The sequence below is a fragment of the Girardinichthys multiradiatus genome, chromosome 15 (assembly GCF_021462225.1).
Source record: "Girardinichthys multiradiatus isolate DD_20200921_A chromosome 15, DD_fGirMul_XY1, whole genome shotgun sequence".
Lineage (NCBI taxonomy): Eukaryota > Metazoa > Chordata > Actinopteri > Cyprinodontiformes > Goodeidae > Girardinichthys > Girardinichthys multiradiatus.
The window spans coordinates 2,518,859-2,544,261 of NC_061808.1; the positions used below are offsets into that span (position 1 = coordinate 2,518,859).

The 25,403-nt window shown below is 42.9% G+C and overlaps 1 protein-coding gene across 5 annotated transcripts in view; it reads left to right on the forward strand.

Moving 5' to 3' along the window:
• kif26aa (kinesin family member 26Aa) overlaps window positions 1-25,403 on the forward strand; it is a 73,920-nt gene that overhangs the window by 30,814 nt on the left and 17,703 nt on the right. For all 5 annotated transcript variants that reach the window (XM_047388626.1, XM_047388627.1, XM_047388628.1 and 2 more), the window contains 8 exons: window positions 611-806; window positions 4,382-4,588; window positions 7,185-7,278; window positions 7,361-7,629; window positions 9,619-9,802; window positions 12,412-12,568; window positions 14,079-14,241; window positions 16,302-19,287. In XM_047388626.1, coding sequence (XP_047244582.1) covers window positions 611-806; window positions 4,382-4,588; window positions 7,185-7,278; window positions 7,361-7,629; window positions 9,619-9,802; window positions 12,412-12,568; window positions 14,079-14,241; window positions 16,302-19,287 — 4,256 coding nt within the window. The remainder of the gene's footprint in view (window positions 1-610; window positions 807-4,381; window positions 4,589-7,184; window positions 7,279-7,360; window positions 7,630-9,618; window positions 9,803-12,411; window positions 12,569-14,078; window positions 14,242-16,301; window positions 19,288-25,403) is intronic.

Consider the following 25,403-nt stretch of genomic DNA (forward strand, 5'->3'; position numbering starts at 1 on the left):
CGGTGCTGTTGCAAATGGCAGCTGCTTTTGGATCACGCATGGATGACAGACTAATAATGAACGCAGTTTTAGTGAGCTACTAACACTACAGGTGTTATAGAAACATATTGGCATCAACTCTTCCCAGAATTTGACAACTTAGCGCTGAAACGTCCAGTATTGCACATTCATTGAGGCAACTGGACAGGGGTCTTTTTTGCGCTTCCGATGTCATTGCGCATGTCAGTATATCACGCTGCACGTGTTTCTGCGGATGCTGTCAGGTTTCAAGAGACACAAACGTTTTGTTTGTGACTCTGTCTGTCTCTAGACAGTGAGAGAGAGAGAGAGATCTGTCACAGCCTCTCAGCACATTCGGGTCACGCCCACGGCCAGAACCGCAAAGTGGGGGGGCCAAGGGCCCCCTGCCCCCCCCCTATTCCGGCCCCACTGCTCAGCTGACAGATTGGGTTCAAATTATTCAGATTTTGATAGAAAATGGGTTTTCCGCCCCTGCCAATCCTTCAGCTCTTCGCTAATTTTCACAGTTTTAGCGTTTCCTGCTCCCTGCAGATCTGGATTTGTCTCTTGATGGGTTTCATCATCTCTGGTTCTGTTCTCTTGTCTTCAGGGCGGCTCAGAAGCTCAGTTTGTCTCGCAGGAAGAAATCCCAGCCGGGTCCCTCCTCTCCTCCGGCCGAGGCCCCGGGCCCGCCGCTGCTGTACACCGGAGGCTTCAGCGGGGCCCTGCAGCTGTCTCCCCCTGCCATCCCACCATGCCTCCTACGGGCCGGATCAAAGGCGAAGGACACGCCTGGGATGGGAAAGGTAAGACACTGGTGCGTTGTTCTGTATCTGGTGGAATCTGAGCGTGTTAACCAAAGACAAGTGTAAATAACTGGCCTGGGTTCAGCTTAAAAATGACGCTGCAGGGTTTGGTGTCTAGCTGTAGATCAGACGCTTAGACAGCTTCAGTCTGATCCGTTTGGAGTGATTAGGGTCGTGGCAGATGGCCGCTCACACTGAGCCTGGTTCTGGTTCTGCTGGAGGTTTCTTCCTGTTAAAAGGGAGTTTTTCCTCTCCACTGTCGCTACATGCATGCTCAGTATGAGGGATTGCTGCAAAGTCAACGCCAGTGACTGTCCACTGTCTCTACATGCTCATCCAGGAGGAGTGAATGCTGCAAGTCACTGACTGGATGCAATCTGCTGGGTTTCCTTAGATAGAAAAACTTTTTATCCAATTTGAATAAATAACTGAATCTGACTGCACTGTTCAATGATTAGGATTAACTGGAATGTATGAACCTGACTTTAGTGAAGAGCCTTGAGACGACATGTGTTGTGAATTGGCGCTATAGAAATAAACTGAATTGAATTGAATAACGAGCCTCATGAGGGCAGATAGAGTCAAACCCATAACCCTAATCACACCTTAACCTGCTAATCAAATATCCTCTTAATTAATGAAGCCACAGTTTGTCTTGTCTGCTCCACAGCTCTGCAGACATCTTGAGAGCTTCTCCCTTCGCTGCACATCCTCAGCTCTGTTGTTCAGAGAAAGTCCAATAACAACATCCCTAAAATTCCTCCCAATGGGAGTTTTCTGCAGGTTGAAGTGAACCAACAGGTTTAAAGCTGACTGACTGAAACCACCCTGCTGCAGCAGTGAGGGAGGCGCCCACCCCCCCAATTCTCTCCGACTCGTTTATTGGAGCTTGCTGCTCATAAAGTGTGGAGCAGTTTGTATTTACAGCCGACAAACGTCCCCCTGTGACTCGCTCATAAACCCGCTGATGGACTGAGCTCGATGCTCCACTCACTGCTGCGTTGCTCTGCAGCCTGCAGGAGAAAACCAGGTTTGTGAGGAGCTCATTACAGAAGAACAAGCTCGTTGTTTCCTGAATGTTTTCCATGAAGCGGGCGAAAGTAATAAAATCCGTCTTTCTGCTGCTCCCAGATCAGCTGACTGCACTGAGCCGATATCTGAGCTGAGAAAGAAGCACCAGGCTCCTCCATCGATGTGTAATGTTGGGGGTCTGGAGTCCAGTCATTTGTTATCAGGCCACAGTCTGAGCAAAGGTTCTGTTCCAGCACCAGAAACTGCTGATGTGTTGGGTCTTTATGCTGAGGAAGAGATAGCAAAATATTTCCACAGAAATAAATGCATCATATTAATGATCAATAACAGATATCAGCTCAGATCAAACTGAGGAGAAATAATCTCCTGATTTCTTTGCTTCTTTCCTCCCTCCCTTCCTTCCTTCCTGGGTCTATTTTCATTGTTTTAATTGAAATTTTAATATCAAATGTGATTACCTACTAAAATCCCTAATCATTTTTTTCCTGTAATGATTTAGACAGATATCCTGAAGGAATAATGATGTAACATTTAGATTAATGATGTATTATTTGGAGCTACAGCTCGTGATGAACTCTGACCTTCCTCTCCTCTCTCCTTAACGTCCAAAGCTACAAAGGTCCTTAACGAGTTTCATTAATTAAGACATACTGCCTCTGTGGAGCAGAGTGTCTTCGGTTCTCAGAGGCGTCAGCCTGAATTCACCCATCAGTCCTCCTTACCTGTAGTTACCATGGTAACAGCAGCATCCTCTCAACCAAGGCCGCTTGGTTTTCTCAAAGCTTCTTCACTCCTTCGCATTGACAACATGTTTGAAATAAAACTGTGAGGCAGATCTGAGCAGAAGCAGCAGCTGCTGTTTCTGGTTGGCTGGTCGATTTGTTGACCTTCTGACACGTTTTACCCAGAGATCAGCTGTTTCCTGTCTGCCGCAGCTCCGACCGACAGGCCGATGAGTTGTTCCGCCGGCCCGTAGCGACTCGCTGTTTGAAAAACGTTGCGTCTCAGATTGTTTTTGGTTTAAACTTGACCCTGTGAACCCCTGAGTACCGACTCAGCAGCTCTGTGACAGGCCAATAAAAACCAGCCAGAGAGGCACAACCCGACAGCCAGGCGCACTGAGCTGCAGCTCAACAACCGATGCTTTACATTTACACACAAGCTGGATGGTTTCATGATGAAAACGGCCCGTTTGAGATTCCGCAAATATTTTTCTTTCTAACTTTATTTTTCCTTCCTATCAAACATAAACACAGCATTTAAAGCGGTTCACACAATAAATGGAAACACTCTGAAACACTCCAAAGTGTTTACATGATAAACACTTTTAAAGGTCACAATTGTTACATTTAGTTCAGATAATGAGTTTCTGTGTAGTTCCAGTTTTTTAAGTGAGGGAAATACATTTTTGATTCCCCAGCAGAACCAGATTTCGGACCTGGAAGAGAGACCTTTGTTGTCCAGTACAGGGATAAGATGTTTCTTGAAGATGGTCACCAGGTTTGCACACATCTCAGGAGGGATTTCATCTAACTCTTCTCTACAGAAACTTCCAGAATGCTTTAGGTTTCTTTGCTGCTGCTTTTTAGCAGTTTCTGTAGGACTGGGGCCTTCAGACTGACTGGACCACTTCATCACCATAATATGCTTCTTCTGTAGTTTCTCCTTTGTTCCCTTGGTGAGATGGTTTTGGCTTTTATCTGGTGGGACATCCATCCTCAATGTTTTGGCTATCAATAGATGGTTCGTGTTGAAGATTTTACAGTACGTGTCCGTCAGTGTGCTGAAGCTGTCCAGTACCCTTAAAGCAGCCCAGAGTTCAGAATACCAGCAAGGTGATGCAGAAAACTAACCTTTAGACCAGGAGTCATCAGTGACCCGCCTGCACCGCAGTGAGTTTTGGACTTTGTTGGTAGAAGAAAAAGCTCAATGCCTTTTCAGGCTCAATCCAGGAGCTGCAATGGACTTTTCAGCCAAACCCAATATTGCACCAGAAGCAGCAGAATCAAGACCCAGAGTGGAAGTCCAGATTTTCCGGAGACCCGTGGATGCCTGCTCAGCATATTTTTATTCAAATACACCTGTTGAAGTTGATTCCAAAAACTTCCTCCAAAGCCTTCTCTAAACCCTTTGGATGTTCACTGCCCACCTGAGGACATGCCTGGAAATGTATCTTCTACAGCAGTTGCCTTCAAGTACCAGAATCAGTCCATTACAACCAAGGTGTTGTTGGTGACTGTGTTCCAGACTGCCTTCAGATCAGCTGATGCAGCTGTTGGCTGATCCCTCACCTGTCTAATGTCTATCCTCACCACATGAGGAAAGATCTTATAAGCACCTCCAGATTGAGGTCTATTGGTGGTCAACTACCTTTACTTAGAGACCAAATATTGTCTTGTTTGAGCTTTACCTTCTAAGGACAATCTAGATATGGTTTATGATTGGTTGATGATTTATTTTACACCAACAAATTCTTATTATAATTTGAGTGTTTGTGTTGATGCCTTACTCTAAAAAACCTCAACCTTCCTGTCTGTCTTCAGGTTCGGGTGATGGTGCGCATCTGCTCGGCCCACAGCAACGAATCCTCGGAGTCCATGTCCTTCCTGAAGGTGGATGGCAGAAAAAAGCAGATCACACTGATAGAGACTTCGAACAGTGGAAACTCGGCCTCCTCTCAGAGACGTTCCTCTGTTTCACCACCAAAGACCTTCACCATTGATGCCGTCTTCACGCAGGATGCCTCACAGGTGGGAGAAGTTTCAAAAATCTTCTTAATAATGCTCTTCATCCACAAACTCAAATACCCGAATCTGAACGTGTCTAGATTTTTGAGGTATGAAGAGTGGAAACGTGTGAGCATCTGTAGGTGCTCTGAGAATCTGAACTAGTGCAGAAAACAGGAACAACAAATAGAAATTCAGGGCACATAGCTGGAGTTTGAGCTCTTCATCAGCGAAATGCCACCGCTACAGCAGACTGTTTATCCACAGAGAGAGCCGACAGCAGAAGATGCAGATAGATCAGTGTCTGAGATTGATGGAGTGAATGTCAGATAACGTCTGATGTGAAGCTGCAGGGAGGAACTGTCAGGAAGCAGCAGACGATTTGCACATTGTGACTTTTTCACCTTTCCTCCTTGTTATGCATCTTAACACGCAGTCACATGTTTTCATATTATACCTGCATGAAAACACAAGCGTTGCATCCTATTGTAACATAAACTACGAACATGAAAGCTGAATCACCCACATGTGATCTCAGCTAAAGTTGTTCACAACATGCAACGTGACAAACAGCATAAAACAATAAAATATGGTCCCAGAACCACCTCGGTTAACAGAAAACAACTGTTCTGATTTGATCTACATTGTAGATGTTTGAGAAGAAGTACCACTGATTGTAAATACCACCATACTGGAGTAATCATGTTGGTGGAACATATCTAGGTAACATTAAAGGCTCCCAGTGGATCGTCAATATTCTAAAAATGAGTTTTAAATGTCAACCTGGTCGTACCGTAAAAATATCATCATTTTAAGGTTTTCAATGAGCATCGTAAAATATTTTGACTGTGGAGATTATGCATTATCTTCCCCCAGTGTTGTACCAGTTCATGCTTAACAAGAACTAGTTTTAAACTCGGTTCAGACGGTTGAAATTAACTGATTCATGTTCATTGTTCACCACATAATTATTCAGAGTTTAGTTCAGAGCTGGATGGATGGATGGATGGATGGATGGATGGATGGATGGATGGATGGATGCATGCATGCATGGATGGATGGATGGATGGATGGATGGATGGACGGACGGACAGAGGCACGGACGGATGGATGGATGGATGGATGGATGGACGGACGGATGGATGGATGGATGAATGGATGGATGCATGGATGGATGGATGGATGGATGCATGGATGGATGGATGGATGGATGCATGGATGGATGGATGGATGGATGCATTGATGGACGGATGGATAGATGGATGCATGGATGGATGGATGGATGGATGGATGGATGCATGGATGGATGGATGCATGCATGCATGGATGGATGGATGGATGGATGGATGGATGGATGGATGGATGCATGCATGCATGCATGCATGCATGGATGGATGGATGCATGCATGCATGCATGCATGCATGGATGGATGGATGGATGGATGGATGGATGCATGCATGCATGCATGCATGGATGGATGGATGGATGGATGGATGGATAGATGGATGGATCGATGCATGCATGGATGGATGGATGGATGGATGGATGGATGGATGGACGGACGGACAGAGGCACGGACGGATGGATGGATGGACGGATGGATGGATGGATGGATGGATGGACGGACGGATGGATGGATGGATGAATGGATGGATGCATGGATGGATGGATGGATGGATGCATGGATGGATGGATGGATGGATAGATGGATGGATGGATGGACGGACGGACGGATGGACGGACGGACGGACGGACGGATGGATGGATGGATGGACGGATGGATGGACGGACGGATGGACGGACGGACGGACGGACGGACGGATGGACGGATGGATGGACGGATGGATGGATGGATGGATGGATGGATGGATGCACGGATGGATGGACGCATGGACGGACGGACGGACGGACGGACGGACGGACGGATGGATGGATGGATGGACGGATGGATGGACGCATGGACGGACGGATGGACGGACGGACGGACGGACGGATGGACGGACGGACGGACGGACGGATGGATGGATGGATGAACGGACGGACAGAGGGACGGACGGAGGGACGGATGGATGGATGGATGGATGGATGGATGGATGGATGGATGGATGGAAGGATGGATGGATGGATGGAAGGATGGATGAGGCATATGTTAATGCTTACATCAAACGAGAACATTTTGACTGGAAAGTGTCCATCAGGTCAATGTCAGACTGTTAACATCACGTCGGTGCAGATGGGATTTGCCCTTCAACTATCACGGCACAGTTCTAGTGAAACTTAGGTTGTCTAGGACAGAAATTATCACTTATTGCAGAGAAAGCAATGCACCAATCCAGAAATCAGTAGGCAACTCAGGGTGCCTTGCCCCAGGGCACATGGACATGTGGCAGTGAAGGAAGCTGGAATCAAACAAATCTGACATTTTGCTTTTTGTAACAAAAGTTTTGTGTCACAGAATTTCACAGCTACATTTGGCATGTAGTGTGACACAAGTATCCTGAAACAAAGTCACATTAAAGAGAATATTTCTTCTGAAACATTGACTCAGAGAACCTTACATCATATCCTTACATTGTTATTGAAGTGACTGCAGATTAAACTGGCTCTGACTCCTGATAGGCTGAGGTGTGTTCGGGGACAGTGGCGGAGGTCATCCAGTCGGTGGTGAATGGAGCTGATGGATGCATCTTCTGCTATGGACACGCCAACCTGGGTAAGAACATGACTCTTTTCTTTCACACACCTACAGAACTCTCAGCTGAACACCATTTCTGCACTGGCTCCGCCCCCTCCAGGGAAGACCTACACCATGATGGGTCAGGACTGCTCCACACAGAGTCTGGGTGTGGCCCCCACAGCCATCTCCTGGCTCTTCAAGGTGATCGAGGAGCGCAGAGAGAAATCTGGGGCTCGTTTCTCTGTTAGAGTGTCGGCGGTGGAGATCTCCGGTCGTGAGGAGACGCTCACTGATCTCCTGGCTGAACTCTCTTCCTCAGCAGGGAGCCAACAGGAGGCCCCGGGGGCAGCGGTGTCCCTGAGGGAAGATCCTGTTTGTGGCTCCCAGGTACACAGAAACACTATGTCTGCATCCACTTTCTATAAACATAGCCCTCCTATGTAGAGGGAGAAGACTTTTTTCATATTTTTATTAAAATTGACTTGGCTTACTAATATTACAACATAAAAAAAATTTGCTAAAGTTAGGTTCAACATTAAACAGCAAAGCAACATAAGGAACACCATGTAGTGACACATGACACAATACAGCATGATGCAATGTAGCAACACAATGCAATATGAAGCAGTGTAGCTTGATAAAATAAGTACTGCAGTGTGAGGGTAACACGCTGCAACTTAACTCAGTGCAGCATCACTATGCAATGTAACTACAGCTTAACTTATACAGCATACGATATTTCTACATATGGCATACAAGATGACTGAAACAACACGTAATGTAAAATAATGCCACATGCAACAATGTAACGTAAAACAGCGTAACACATCACATCAAGTGACAGCCTTACATGACATAATGTATCGTGACACAGTGTCTTCACAGTCTACCATCAGTTAAAAAAAGAAGATGACTCTTCTACTGTACTCTACTGTGTACAAGCAAATTAAAGGAACGTTGAGTGGAGGGAAGACATTTGGTAGAAAAACAAATTGCACAAGCAATAGGAGTAACCTTAGCTTTGAGAGGATTGTGAAATAAAGTCTCAAGAACCTCCACATATAGACGGGTCCAGGACGTGGACAACAACTGTCGCACACTGGCACTTCAGCCGCTCCTGAACCAGGAATAAACGATTTTCATTTGGTCTGGAAGAAGATTGGAGTGGCAAAGAATCCACATTGTTTGAGGTCCGGTATGTAGGTTCTACAGTCGTTGATGTCATGTGCTGGTTCTGGTCCTTCGTGTTTTATCAAGTCTAAAATGAAAGCAGACAGCTACCTTTAGATTGAAGAGCATTTCATGTTAAGTATCAAAGTACCAAAATTTGGGCCTGACTGAGCAGCAAACTGGGCTCATCTAGTCTGTATTGTAAAGACGAAGAGGAGAGTCAGCAGACCCAACTGTGCAGATGAGCTGAAGGCTGCTATTAAATCAACCTGGATCTCCTTAACTCCTCAGCAGAACCACAGGCTGATTGCCTCCGTGTCACGCCACATCGAGGCAGTAAAACGTGTAACAGAAGCTCCGACCTAAGCTGATAAACGGTACCATGGTCATACTTTTACTTTGCTGTAGTGAAAACCAGCAGTGTGACGTCATGGAGCAACATGATGCAATATAACTCCATGCAATGTAACAAAACATAACTGACACAACCAAACAGAACAACAACATCAACACAATGTAGCGTACACACACTGTAACACAACCTAACACAAATTTTACTAGAAAATGTAACACAATCCAACATTATGTGAAACAATGTTACACGAAGCAACCGTGCTGAGAACTCAACGACATTTTGTGTTGGGTCCCTCTTCTTCTTCTTCTTGTTCCCTTCCTTCACCTCCTCCCTTCTTCCTCTCCTCTCTGTGACCTCCTCTTCACCTCCTGGGACTTCGTCGGTTTCCACAACTGTCCAATTAGTTTTGATCTTCCTTTTCAGTTTCACACTCTTTTATCTCCACAGGGCTCCTCCAGTCTGCCACTTTTTATCTCCTCTCACTTTAATTTTCTTTTTCTGTCACCACTAACTTTTCTCCTCTCGCACAGACGTCCTTATTTTATCAAACCCCATTCTGTCTCATTTCACCTTTTATCTCTGAGAGGCGGAGGAAATGGTTTTGCTTTGAGCTGCTGATTGCTGCAAGGTTCTGAGATTTACGTTTCAGGGTTGAAGTTTTAAGGCTTCATTTCAACCAGAGTTCTTTAAAAGTGGAGAAAATCAGAGCAAGGTGTAGAAATGTTTAACCTGAAATCGTTATTTGAACAACCTTCTACAACTAAAACATGCTAATGAACCTGAGGAACCTCCAGGAGTCTAATTTGGTATTGTTTGCATCACGTCATTCACATTTCTACCCCTCCGATCAGCTACAGAACCAGACGGAGCTTCGAGCGACCAGCGCCGAGCGGGCAGCGTTCTTTTTGGACGTCGCTCTGGCAGAGCGGATGAGTAGTCGGACCCCGGATGACCAGGATGCCCGGAGGAACTCACACTTTCTGTTCACGCTTCACCTCTACCAGGAGAGGGCGGACAAGAGCAACAAGGCCGCAGGTTAAAGTCGATAAGGTTTCACAATGTCTTCAAATGATCTGAGCAGCATTCATAAAGTCTGGATAAATTATGGAAAATGTCAGGGAAATATATTTAATTCAATTTATTATGATAAAAACTCAGGATCTTAAATTTTGAAATAAAAGGAGATCATATTATTTATCACATTATTTCTTTTTGACCCGATTTTAAAACAGCAGCTTTGCTCATTTAAAGCAAACTGTGGCTGTATGGTTATGGTCATTTGGAAACATCCTCCTTAATATCTTGAGATGCTGCGTGAGTATTTTCACATATTGTTCTCTTTTCACAATGCTATCTATTTTCATCACTCCACAACACCATGCTGCCACCTCCGTACTTCACAGTTGCAAAGGTGTTCTCAGGCTTGCAAGGCAAACAGTTTAATTTTACTGTCATCACACGTCTCCCAAAACTGCGGCCTTTAACCCTGGGTGCCTATGAAAACCGGGTGTCTGACTTTTCTTGTTGCTTTTTGAAGAATGGCTTCTTCCTTGCTGAGTGGCCTTAAAGCCTAAGATAATGCACGACACATTTGTCTGTTGATAATGTCAACGTAAATGTCAGATTTATTTAAAAAAATTAAATAAGATTCATCAAAGTGCTTTTCTTACCAGCTTCAGCCGCATCTTTAACGTTTTTTTCTTTTGTTTTGGGATTGATGCGCACATTTATATATGTGTATAAATAAATGATGGAAGTCCATGATGTCTGACAAATTGTTAACTGGGTAAACAGACTGCCCAGACCATTGTGAAGATAACAGCCATCCTGATAAAACGTTCATGAAGTGCTACACAACTAGTTGCTGCTGCATGCAGAGAACTTCTTGCCAAAACCTCTTCCAGCTTTTTTTGGCTACATTTAGCATGTTAATCTCTTTGGTCCAAATAAACCTGCTTTACTTTCACAGCCTTCTGCTTGTGTCTGGTGGATCTGTTCTCCATGAGAAAAATCCAAACACTAGATGTTGTGAAAGAGTAGAACGTCCCTTAAAACATCCTCACAGGTCTTCAGCATATGTTAAGACCTTCATAAAGGATAGGATGAAATCTGTGAAAGGAGATCTCTGAAGTGTAAATGAAGTCAGAAAGTTGGAGCATCAGATGTTTTTGCTTGTTGGACGTAAAATTGAGGCTCATGAGAAGCTCTCAGAGTCTGAGCTCTCAGGCAGAAATAAAGTATCCTCTCTGTTATCCAGCAGCTTCCTAAGCTCCTCTTCCTTCTGCTTCCTAACAGGTAGCTGCTAATTAGCTTCATATTGAAACACTGTCAACAGGATCATTTGTCGAGAGCAGCTTTGCTAACAGCACCTCCACCCACGTTCACCTGTCCACCTGGCAGAGACGTTTCCACTGTTATCAGTGTTTTACTGCCTCTGGTTCCACGCCTGGAATACATCTGCACGGCTAATGAGGCCTGATGACTCGCATCCTGTGGTGTTTATGGGGCGGCGGGCAGAAAAGGGGAGCGCTCAGCTGCTCTCAGCAGTTTCTAAATCCTGCTGATGTGGGCAGTTGAACTTTCACGCCCTCATTACTCTGAATTACTGAAATAAGCGGGCCGTTAAAGTGCTGCTGAATATTTATCAGAGCTGATTAGAGATGCTCCAACATAAAAGCAACCAGGTTTTATTCAGAGGAGCTTCTCTAAAGATGCATTTTTCAGAACCTTAAATCTGGAGTAAAATCTGGGGACGTGGCTTCAAACGTGTGGGACTTCTGGTTGGACGTGCTGCAGTTGGACAGTAGGGAGTCCGTGTCTCATTCAACATTTTTACACTATGAATGTTCCTGTCATTATCTGGTTCTGGACATGGAGGTTCTTTAACATGAATAGTCTTAACCCCAGAGTTACCTTGACTTGTAAAGTCATGTACCGAGTTTAATTTGACCTGGATGTGTAAACTGGTGCTGGACTTATTTGTGCTGTCAGGGGATTTTTCTGGTTGATGTCTGGACTTTTGAGTTGAACCAGAACCTGTTTTGTTTGACTTCTGACCTACAATTATCACTGATTCTACCATGAGAGACCCACTAGCATTGTTTGACTCACTGAAATGCACAAAACGTTCAGGTTTTGACTTAACGTTTTCCCGTTTTAAGTCAGAACATTTCTCTTGAACTTGAGGAGCTTCTAGCTGCAGTTAAAGATGTCTGGACTTGGGATGTGACGTGGAAACTGGTCCAATACTTGCTGGGCTTCATGAAGTGATAGCTTGTCCCTTCCTAAACAAATCAGTCAGAGTTAAATTGACTTTACCGATGCTTTAAAGTGTGAATACCATCGGCGGTTTGAGTTGTTTTATTTCATCAGTAGCTTTTTTATTTCCTGCACTCTGTCCATTTAAGCAGTTTTTATAATTGTAATATTGTTACAATGAGATAATTAATTAACATGAGACATATTTGTATTTCTCATGTACTTAGCAGTCATTACAACAGGCATTAATGATGATTCTGTACATTAACTGATCTATATACTGAGCAGCTCTTTAAGCAACAAATAATTTCAGCGGTACCAAGCAGTAAAATATGGACTTTTCCATTAGAACTGCATTTAAACGTGTTTTTCTCTGTGTCCCTCAGTGTCGGGCCGGAGTCGTCTCCACCTCCTGGACCTGGGCAGCTGTGAGACGGACATCAGCAGGACCAGGGAGGGAGGCGGAGGTCAGTGTCTGTCCCTGTCTGCGCTGGGGAACGTCATCCTCGCTCTCTCCAACGGGGCCAAGCATGTTCCCTACAGGTACCACCCACACTCTGAGTGCCCCAGTAAACCTGGTAACAGATGGACCCCAAGTCCCTGGGGGGACGGAGCAGTGGGGGACAGCAGGAACCCCATGTATTTTTAATGTGTGTTGAGTCGACCTTAAATGCTGATGAATTAATCGTGTTCAGTCCTCTGGGTGTTTGTTAATCGGCAGGGCTCCATCTTTATTGATTGGCTGAATGCTTCAGGAATTTCTCTTAGTTAATCAGCTGTTTATTTCATCATCAACAACAAGGTTTTTAGGACATACATTTGTTTTCATCCTCTTGTTATTTGATTTGAAATGATGGTCAATAATTCACTGAATGGTGAAGATGTTTTTAATGTGGTCATGAGGAGTATTTATGAGCAGCCAATATCTCACCTGGGGTCAGGATTCCTGTACAGCCTGGAAAAGTCTAGGAATTTATTCAGGCCCTTTCTAGGTATAGATCACTCTGGAAGCATCCATCCATCCATCCATCCATCCATGCATCCATCCATCCATCCATCCATCCATCCACGTGTCCATCCATCCATCCATGCATCCATCCATCCATCCATCCATCCATCCATCCATCCATCCATCCATCCACGTGTCCGTCCGTCCATCCATCCATCCATCCACGTGTCCATCCATCCATCCATGCATCCATCCATCCATCCATCCATCCATCCATCCATCCATCCATCCACGTGTCCGTCCGTCCATCCATCCATCCATCCACGTGTCCGTCCGTCCATCCATCCATCCATCCATGCATCCATCCATCCATCCATCCATCCATCCATCCATCCATCCATCCATCCACGTGTCCGTCCGTCCATCCATCCATCCATCCATCCACGTGTCCGTCCGTCCAGCCATCCATCCATCCATGCGTCCATCCATCCATCCATGCATCCATCCATCCATCCATCCATCCATCCATCCATCCATCCATCCTCAATTTGTAGACTCATGGAGAACTTTAACTGGTCATGATGTCTTCATGCCTCATGCATAGATCTTGAAACTGGCCTGTTTCTTTAACATCTGTCCTCCATCCTGATCCATCAGTGAAATTAGATTTAGTATATAATAATGAAAGAATTAGGTCAAATTCTCCCTAGTTTTCATGTATCTGCAGCTGACAGACACTCATTTGCATGAAATCAGCAATAAGAGTAGATTCAGGAGTTACAGATATAAGCCCAAATTCATAATATTTTCATTTTTGTTCTTGGTGTTAGATAGGAAACTAAAAAATGCTTAGAACCAAACAACTATCCCTCATGCAGCTTTACTCCATGTCTTTTCAAAGGCAGTACTTCATACTGTACGTGTCGTAGAAGATTGCATGCAGTTCAAAATGCACTTCTTGAATGTGAGACAAGAGATTCCTTCGAATTCATCCAACTGTTGCACAGTGTAATGAACAGTCTCTGGGGTCCTGTGGGGCTTCTCAGGCCCACAAAGTGTCTTTTCCTCGTTTTCTAACGAGGCTTTTCTTGATCTATTATTCAGAGACAGCAAGCTCACCATGCTGCTCAGCGAGTCTCTGGGTAACATCAACTGTCGAACCACCATGATTGCCCACATCTCGGACTCCCCGGCGAACTACATGGAGACGCTGACCACGGTGCAGCTGGCGTCCCGCATCCACCGCATGAGGAAGAAGAAATCCAAAGTACCTCATCTTTTATTTAACTCTGTTTTTCAGCTTCTTTTAAGGAGAATAAAACCTGATAACAAGGAATTTATTCTCTTATGTATTATTTAACACAGTAAGACGATTATTATTTTTTGAGTTGATTCATAATAAGCAAAGAAAAATTATTTCTGACATGTGCAAAATACACATATTTCAGGCTGAATCCAATTTCCAGCCCCTCCCTAAATTTAAAGCCCGGAACCATATTTGTAGTCCCTGTTTGCGAAGACATACAACTTCAAATTAAACACATAGATCAGTGGTCAGTGGAGAACCTGATCAGCCATCTCAATCACTCCTGGTAAAGATGTGTATGGAGTCTTTAAATAAATAATCTCCGATTCCAGCTGTAGAATCACTGAAAATGTAGAAAAATCGAACATTTTAATCACTGAGGGGAAAACCCGATGTTAAAAATGAGTGTTTTTCCAAATCAGAGGTTTCACAAATATTGGCACCCCTGCTGTAAATACTTTATACAACCCCCCTCTACCCAACAGGACCTTCCGTCTTCTCCTATAACATTTCAGATTTGGGTCTGGGCACTGAGATGGTGGTGGTACAAGGTTTATTTTGTATTTGATGAACCTTATCTGTGTTTATGTGACCACATGGGTTGGATCAGTGTCCCATTGAAGGACCTAGTGATGACCTATTTTCAGATTTTCTAGCAGAGGAGACCTGAATTATTTGTCACATATCCAGGAATATCAAAGAGTTCATGATGCCATGCACTCTTAACAAGGTTCCCAGGGTCTTTAGAAGAGAAACAGGCCCAAAGCATTATCTCCATCATACTTAATAATAGACTGGAGGTTTTCCAAATAGTTGAGCAAACTGCACATGTTCACCTTTGTGTTGGCAGGACAGAACAAGTTTTTTCCTGGCATGCTTCCCAAAATACCAATTGGCATGGAGATAGTGCCTACATGGTTGGTAGGGAGACTTGGTGACTTAAATATGCAAAGGTGTTCACTTATACTTGAGTCAGACTCGAGGAACAAATTTAAAGTTATTTTATAAACATTAAACATGCAGAGAATACTAAGTGTCTCAGGACCAATTGCTTTATAACTGCAAGTCTGGAGGCAGAGATAGTGATGGCATTTCTGCCAGAGGTTGGATCAACATTACATATGGGATGCCAGTGGTGCCAAAATGTGTTGGCAATAAGTAAAAAGGTCTGTAGGACAGAGAGCAGCCTGTGATGTCCTCCCTTGAGTCATGATGGAAGTGTTTTTCTTTCAGAATAATTCAATAAAAAGAAATAATAATAATGATGTTTCCAAATGCAAAACTCAAGACATAAGTTGCCTGTTTAAACAAGCTAAGTTTGTATTCAGAGGATTCTCTGTCACTTAATTTTGGAATCATTTAAAGTTAGTTTGAATCACACTGTGATCAGAAATGAAACATTTCATTATGTAAAACATCTGAGGTGAATGCTAAAGCTAATACAGTGACTAATGTAAAGTTATTGTTGGTGGTAATTTTGTGCTTGCCTAATTAAATCATGTTTTGAATGTTATTTTGAATATTAGGCCAAAATGTTGCAGGTTCTCACTCAGATGTAAACCCAGGAAAAGGATGTTGGCTTTAAACCCGGTTTCAAACCAGTTTCCAGTGTTTCCTTTATTCAGAGTCAATGATATGCTATTATTATTAATTGTGTGCATCCAGCCTGTGTGTTGTAAGCCTAATCTGAATCACAGTCAGTTGCTTCAAGTTGACAGAAAGCAGCTCCACAATCGTGTCAGTTGTGTAAATAATTACAATGTTACTTGTTTTATATTGCAAAGCTAGTTTGTACAATTGTAGCTTTTCTATGAAACCTTCTTGATGTTTTTATTATAAATCAGTGGCTTTAATTTATTGGTTGCTTGTTTTTTTTTTTTGGTTATTGTTTACTGGGAAATCAACTTTAGGATTTTTAACCTTTTTAACAGAGGATGTCATGAAGAGTGGGGGGCGCTGTACATTACAATCATGGACACAAGTTCATGGGTTGTGCTAACTCTTTCTTTTATTGCCTCCAGTATGCCTCCAGCTCCTCTGGGGGTGACAGTTCCTGCGAGGAAGGCCCATCCCGTCGACCTCCTCATGTTCAACCTTTCTATCCCCGGATCGTGGCTCTGGACCCTGACACACCGCTGCTGCTCTCCAGCGATCCCGACTATTCCTCCAGCAGTGAACAGTCCTGTGACACCGTTATTTATGTCGGACCCGGTGGAACAGCAATATCTGACCGAGAGCTTAGCGACAATGAAGGCCCACCTTCCTTTGTCCCCATCATTCCCTCCCTGAACAAGAAGCAAACCAAAGATTCTTCCCGTTCAGATGGAGATCACTTGAAGTGCAACACATTTGCAGAGCTGCAGGAGAGACTCGACTGTATCGATGGCAGTGAAGCTTCAAATGCATTAAACACTGAGAGCAGAGCAGCACAACCAGTGAAGATTCAAACTGGACCAGAATCCGATAAGAACTCCTTCCTGAACTTAACTGGGTCGGGTCAGGGAGAATACAGACTCCCTTCTCCTGGAACCTCCAAAAGGACGAGTGCTGATGGGGAAAAACTCATTCAGCCATGTTTGGTAGGGTCCAGTGAGCACTGTTCCTCAGATCCAGAGCCTGTGGTAAGGGAGAAAGTTAGACGAGGTGTGACTAGGCCACCACTCCCTCAATTTGTACCTCAGAGATCCATGACAGCATCTGAGTCAAGAGACTTTCTCAGCAGGACTCCCCCTGTGGGTATGAGCTATCAAGTACCAATAAACAATCAGCCTTTGGAGTTACCGGACTTGAGGAGGCCCCATCATTCCACCAGTTATCCGATGGAAGTCAGCGGCATTCGAGCGGGTTTGTTAGGAAGATGCCTGGACAGGGACGTTTTTAGGACCACAATCACGCTGCAGCAGCCTGTGGAACTGAATGGGGAGGATGAGCTTGTGTTCACCATCATAGAGGAGCTTCCTCTTGGCCTTGTCCCAGACAACGGACACCCCTCCAACCTCCTCAGCTTCAACCCTGAGTGTTCACTGCAGGCCTTAGCCGCAGGTTCTCGTCCAGTCAGCATCATCAGTAGCATCAATGATGAGTATGATGCTTACACAATCCAGCATGGAGTTACAGGACCCGACTTTCATTCATCTGTTGGATCAAAGCCCACTGAAAGTGAAGACAGTACTTCAGTAAACAAGCTTTTCTTGAGAGATGAAAGTACAGCAGCAGAGAGAGCGTCCATTCTGACTTCACCAAGCGTATTCCACCGACAGCCATTTCTGCAGCATGGTCTAAAGAGCTCATTGAACGACAGCGGTGTCTGTTTCTCAGAGCTGGACAGTGACCCTTCCACACCAAACAAATCATCATTTGCCAAGGCCTTTCCTGTCCCTGATTCCATCAAAGCCACACCTAAAGGCGCCTCTAAAGTGAGAGCCAATATCTTATACACTCCAACTTCAGCTCAGACTCCCCACCACACCCACCACTCCAGTCTTCCCAGGAAAACCAAGCCTACCTCAACTGCAGCTGTAGGCGGCAGCAGACAGGAAGACAGACATGAGGACTTTTTGTTTCAAGGAAGCAACTTTGGTGATCCTAGAGAGGTTGAGTATCTCTCTGCAAGTAAGCCCACAAGAAGTGGCACAGCTAGCATCTCCCCCAAGAGGTCTGGAGGAAACAGCAGCAGTGTACCTCGACCTCCAAAAGCACAAGGGTCTTCCACAGCTCACAGAGTTGTTGATGGCTGCGATAAGTCCACCAGCAAAAGAGGAGATGCTCCCATCAAGCTGCCACGACTCACTCGAGGTGCAACAACTCTGGGAACTGTTTCTACCCCACAGAGCTCTGAAATAAAATGGGGTGAAGAAGCTTTCTGTGTGACGGGGACATTAAGGTTTTCATCACTGGGAAAAAAGTCAAATGGGCAGAAAAGCAGCATAATTTCTAAGTACGGATCTGGAAATATCTCTCCTCCTACTCCACTTGTCAGACAGTCCAGCCAAGAACAAAAGACAAGGTCTCCAAGTGCCTCAAAAACAAGCAGTGGAAAGTTTGCTTTTTCCAAAAGCTCAGCCTCAGAGGAGGAATTTACCATCAGGCACCGAGCAGATTCATTCAGTCATAAGACATCTAGTTTAAAAATTGATCATGCTTCTCCCAGAACATCGTCCAGTCTGAAGACACGAGGGGCCAAAGCAGATTCTTACAGGTACTATGGAAGCCTGAGGTCTCTGGAGAGGTCTGAAAGTCCAATCCAAACTCTTTTGAAACCTGATGTGTTCAGGAATGGTAATGGTGCTGGTACAGAGAATAGCTGGAAATCCAACAGATCGGTACCAAGACTTGGCCTTCCACCTTCAAACATTCCCTGTTCCTCCCAAACCTCCTCTACTTTTCTTTCAACTGCCAGCAGACTAGGGCAGGTCAAAGGCAATGGTAATTCCCGTGCTGCTGGTTCTGGTGGACTGAAGGTTCGAACTCTATCAACCAGCAGCTCTAAAAGCCTAAGTTCCTCTCCAAATGCAGCTGGACATAATGCCAGCCTACCTCCTACTGGAAAGTCTCCTGCCCGGACTGGAAATGGAGGTAAGACAGGAAGAGGCACCATTATGGGCACGAAACAGGTCATCAACAGGGCAGCTAACAGCCGGATCATTGAGCTCGCTTCTGGTGGGAAGCAGCTGAGCAGGGGGGATGGAGAAAGTGAAAATACCAACAGCGGTGTCAACATGCCACTGCCCTCACCCTATAGCAAGATCACAGCACCTCGAAGGCCACAGCGCTACAGCAGTGGACATGGCAGCGACAACAGCAGCATCCTCAGTGGGGAGCTTCCCCCTGCTATGGGCCGCACTGCCTTGTTTTACCATAGTGGGGGCAGCAGCGGCTATGAGAGCATGATCCGAGACAGCGAGACAACCGGCAGCACTTCGTCAGCACATGACTCCATGAGTGAGAGCGGAGTATCTTTGTCCAACCGAGGCAGAGTGTCCAAATCGCCCAAGAAGAGAGGAAATGGTGAGTATATATTAAATATTTTAAGCATGGTTCATTAAATATATTACATTAAATGAGTGATCCCCTGTACCTTCCAGAGTACACAGGATACACAGAGTACACAGTACAACCCATAGGATGGAACCAGCTGTGGCAATATTTTCCAGCCAGTCTTCAATGATCTAAAATGGCAAAACGAAATTGGAGATTAAGAAAAATTCATAAACCAATTTATTTTATGAATTAGCCAAGAAAATACATTTCAATCTGCAAAGAGCTTTGAATGACCCTCAACCCTTGGCTGTCCTGCAGCCCGTGTCACAGCTGAGAGCTTTCAACACATTGCCACATCAATTCACTCCTGGGCGTGCAATACATGCACATAGCCAGTAGATGGTGCTGTTTGCAAGACAATCTATTACGAGAGGGAAAATTAGGCTGCAGGAGGTTGAATCAGTGGTATTCATGCGTTAAACAGTTAAAGTGATTTACTTCTTTTTCATGTTGTTTTGGTTTTTAGTCTCTGGTGTACCAGTTTCATTTTTCATGGTGAAAAGTAAATGTTTAGGCCCAACACCTAGAACTAGTTTTTATGATTTTCAATATCCAGTACCTTAAGGCCCTAACAACGCTCTCAGCATCCATGAATCCAAGCTGTTATTTTTAGCTTAGCCGAGCAACAGCGTTTCAATAGGAAATACAGTTTTCACCTGAGCCTTTAGGGGGCAATAATGTGGATTTATACTCCTTCTACTCAGAGGGAGAGAAGAAGAAGAAAACAACAGAAATTAAAGAATGTTGTCCTTTCTAAAGAGATAACCCAAAGAGATAAATCATCCACACAGATAAACAACCTTTGCAGTTTTTCTTCTTCTGCTCATGATCTGACATTTCATTTTTTTAACTGCTGGGTGTTTGGAGCCACCCTCTGACGGGGGGTATTATTGTCCCTTGTGGCTTGCACACGTCAGCCTGCTCATAAAACTCTGGGCTACACATGGGCATCAGCAAACACCAAAATAATAAAGGACATTTAATAGAGAAATGTGGGCCAACTAAACAGTATATTCATGTACTGTACAGTACCTGTACTCAGGGCACTTCTGCATGAATGCAGTTTGGCATCGAGGACATCAGCCTGTAGTTCTGCTAAGGTGTCCAGGTTGATTTATTTGTGACCTTCAGCTGATCTGCGTTGTTGGTTCTGATGTCTCTCATCTTTCTCTTAACAACAACCCATTGTTTCTCTATTGGGTTTAGTTCAGGCCAGCTGCTGATGTTACCATGGTAATGTAAGCAGGTATTGTTACTGTTGGCATTGTCTATGTAAAAATTTAATCGGCTTCTCCATAAAGTTGTCAGCATAAGGAAGCACTAAGGGATCTAAAACGTCCTGGTACATGGCTGCTTTGACTTTGTATTTCATGAAACCCAGTGGGCCAACACCAGCAGGGGACACAGCTCCCCAAATTATCACTGATTGTGAACTTTTGACACTGAACCTCAAACACTTTGAAATCTAATCATCTCCACTCTTTCTCGACCTTGATTTCCAAATGAAATCAACATTTACTTTAATCTGAAAAGACTAGTTTGGACCCTTGACTCCATGTTTAATCCAATCCTTGTAGATATCTCCTGAACTCTGCAATGGGCCAGTTTCACAGTATTACTAATTCTGTGCTTATCCCTGTTTATGTACTTTTTTCTACAACACTTTTTCCTTCCTTTCCTGCCCATAGACTGCTGGAGATCGGCACCAGCTTCACCGCGACTAGAAAATGACTGACTGACTTTTTTGTTCCACTCAATTTTCCATTATTATCCTATGACATAGTTTTTGTGTACAATCAGCTTGTTTAGAAATGACCTTTGGTGGTTTATGCCTCTTGTTGAGGGTGTCAATGACTGTCTGCTAGACAACTGTCAAGTCAATTATGAGACTTCCCACAATTATATAATATTTCTGAAATGAAATCCTAAATATTAGTCTAAGGCAAAGTTGAAGTTGTCTGAGAAAGTGTATTTTGGGTTTTCATTAGCTGTAAGCCATAGTCTGCACATTTTTTAATTGGAATGGGGTCAATGCTTTGAGTAGGCCAGTTCAGAACCTAAATGTTAGCCTGCTTTGTTTGGGATCTTTGTTGGTATTTATGTTTGACCTTATCTGCATTACAGAAAATCCAGAATTTTATTTTATAAAGTGATTTGACAATAAAGTATCTAAATCCTAAGAGTAGAGTTCTGCGAGAAAAGTAGAAAATCTATGTTAGGTATTATTTAGTCAACTCAGAGGTAAGAACGATACAGTCATAGTTACTTGTGACAAGGGTAGCCCACTTTGCAGTGAAACTACAAAGTTTTGACACCCTATCTCTTTATTTATATACACAGTTCAACAGACAGTTCAGACAGGGTGTGTGTGTGTGAGACGGAAAGGAGGCTGGTTCACACAGAGATAACAATGATCTCACACACACAGGGAGGAAGGCATAGTGCAGGTGCCTTGCAACCCAAGGTTTTTACATGAGTGATAACAAGTCCTCACACCCATCCAACAGTCCCTCCTTTTATCACAAGTAAAAACATTTAATATAAAAACGAGTAAGAAAAATACTTTGTATGAGCGAAAACCCACGGACGGTAAACAGATTATATTTTGTGGGAAATACTCATACGGCCCCGCCGCCCTCGGCGACCATTAAAAGTTAAATGTTGATTAATACTTGAAATCATAAAAATAAAAGAATAATACTTGAAATCATAAAAATAAAAGAATAATACTTGAAATCATAAAAATAAAAGAATAATACTTGAAATCATAAAAATAAAAGAATAATACTTGAAATCATAAAAATAAAAGAATAATACTTGAAATCATAAAAATAAAAGAATGATACTTGAAATCATAAAAATAAAAGAATAATACTTGAAATCATAAAAATAAAAGAATAATACTTGAAATCATAAAAATAAAAGAATAATACTTGAAATCATAAAAATAAAAGAATAATACTTGAAATCATAAAAATAAAAGAATAATACTTAATGAAAACAGTGAAACATAATAAAGGAATTTAAAAATCTGCCCTGTTTATGTCATCATTGTACTTTTTCTCATTTCACTTAAGCAACAACTTCTTTCGATTTTCTGCTGTAAGGTTATTTTATGAAATACAATGTATGAGTACACTCAGGCTTTTGATGTGATTTATTTACAACATGTCATCATAATCGTCCCCTTCATTTTTGTGCATTTCTACCTAGTTTAGTGTTGCATATGCCACCATGAACAATACCAGAAATTCTGTAGGAATGGATGTGCGTCATGTTCTTCCGTCAGTGTTCTGAGATGGACATCCGTCTGATGTCCATCTCTTCTGGTTCGGTATCACCTCCTGTGGATCCTGCTTTAGATAGAGAAAGAGTCCTGCTACCAGAATTAAGCTCAGGCTTATCAGTCCTGTCCACATGTTACAGAGAGCCATTTTATAATTGGGCGCAGATCAGCTGTTTTCTTCACCGGTTTGAGATGCTGGGCCATCTTTGAACCCGGACTTCCTCTGCTACCCCGTCGGTTGGTTTGGCTCCTGTAACGGCAAAAACTGGCTTACAGTGGCTTTTATGGATCCAGGAAGGCCTCTCTGCTATTTTCAGAACTGTGGGCGTTGTCAGGAGTATTTGAAACGGCCCTTTCCACCAAGGAGTGCTCCAATCCTTCCGGTGGAGTGTCTTAATCAGGACCAGGTCTCCAGGCCTCATTCTGTGGGATAGGAGCAGAGATTATCGGCAGACCACTGGACATTTGTTCTTCTTTTGTCTGCAACATTTTATTCATCCACTCAGCTAATGAAGGTTCCTGTTGTGCTTTCTCTATTTCATTCATGTCAGAGGGCAGAGAAAACGGTCTGCCATGTACCATTTCTTTGAGAATACAAATTCACATCAGCAACTTGGTGTCATGTGATCTCAGACTCAGAATATAGTGGGTGGAGTTATACAATGATGTACAGTAGGTGGCAAATGGAGTAAGACCAGTTTGATTTGGAGTTATTCTCATCCATAATTAACCAGGGATAGGCATTCGGGCCATGGCCTCCCTGTTTCTTCCATTGTTTTCCTTAATCTTTAACTGAAACCCTAATGCATTAGAACTTAGTTCTATTAATTTATTTACAAAATGAGTTCCATTATCTGACCTTATAATCTGTGGGATACCATATGTGGGGAAGAAATGTGTCACTAGGTTCATCTATTACAACTAGGCAATATTTCTTCCCCCGTGTTTGCAACAACTTATGCATGATCTGCAAAAATGATTTGCATAGTCAGAAATATTTATAGTGTAGCATTAATGCTTTACCAGATGTGACATATTCCCCCCTTGACACGTGGATCTTCCCAATGTGTCACTGTAGCCGCTGTGTTGTATAAATATTTTTTGGGAGGATTGGTTTATCTTCTATCTGATAGATGTCATCTTTTTTCTGTGCTCCTCTCTTTAGCCAGGCCTTTATTTCTGTCTTGGGTGCTGACTGTTGGGCGTCTTTCAGCACGTCTGTGTCTATAAATAGCAGATCTGACATTTTCTCTTTAATAGGTTGAAATGAGTTAGTTCTGTCCCTGATGATGTTTTAAAACCTCTATTTTGCCAAATCTTAGCATGGTGATGTACTGATCCCAAAACGTATTGGCTGTCTGTGTATATAGTAAGTATTTGTCCCTCATGTAATTCACATGCTCTTACGACAGCATATAATTCTGCTGTTTGGGCTGAGCATGTATTGGGTAGAGATTTAGCTTCTATTATCCTATCGATGGTTGTTACTGCATAACCAACTCTATTCTTTCCATATTCATCTTTAGATGCTGAGCCATCTACAAACACAACACATGAATCTGGTATAAGGATTTGAGAAATGTCTTGTCTGGGTTTGGTGTCTTCTTCAACTTTTTTATCATATTTTATAAAGTAAGTCCTTATTACATTTAAAAATGAGATCACTATTTTTGGTAGTTGCTATTATTATAAATAATGCTTGGTTTAGTTCTTATTAAAAATAAAAAATAAAAACTCACTCACTGATGAACACAAAAAATGAAGGGCATATTATATCTTATAATCTTAGTTTATCTTACCCAGTTTTATAGATACAACATACAGTTTCAGTCAGCTTTGTATTTAATTCAAGTAACTAAAGTTTGTTTCAATTAACTAAAGTTTTCTCTATTTCAGTCCAGTTCAGTAATTCTGTTAAGGTTCATTTCATCTTATGTTAAGTTTGAGTCTAATTCAATCATTTTGAACCTGACTGGAAAAAGTCGAAACATCTGTTAAAATCTTTTTGTTTTACCATAGAGAACTGACCTAATATTATTATGGTAATGTTGAGGACTCTAATTTTTTACATAACATGAAACAGACATTTATTTCACAAAAACAGAAAGTCAAACACAGACATTTGGCCACATGAAAGTTTAAATAACCTGTTTGTACAAGAATTGTGAAAAATTGAAGACGGGTCTATGAGCTTTCTTATGGTTATCAGTATTTTCAGTAGAGGTAGAACCTTTGCCATCTTTAAATGATTTTTTGAAAAAGATTCTGGAAACCTTATTAAGATATAAATTTGGCAAAGATCATCAGAACATCAGACCTTTATTAGCGCTTTTAATGTCCCTCAAAGATGCATTACAATGAAATCAGTCATTCCCATTCACACACATTCACACACTACTTACTTATTTCTCTGTCAGAGTAATTTTTATTTGCAAAGATTTGAACATAATTTGACTTCTATTATTCTTAAAATGCACATTGTTTCCTCATAACCCCTTTTGTTTCCACTAGGTCTGTTTTGAACACTTCAATTCTTTTTTTTTTTTTTTTATTCACCAAGAATCAATAAGGTGGTCTTAGTGGGGTCCACCTTAAAGGTGTTATCTGTTGGGTGTCATGTTATCATTGTCAGGTCAGTGAGGTTCATAAGTCAGTCAGAACCTTGGTCATTTGGTCTGTGCACATAATGTTTCATAGATCCAGCCTATGATTAGTCAGCAAAACTTCCACCTATAGGAGAAAAATTGATTGTTAATGAATGAGCTGCATTTCCTAGGAACACTGTCTTCCTCCTGGA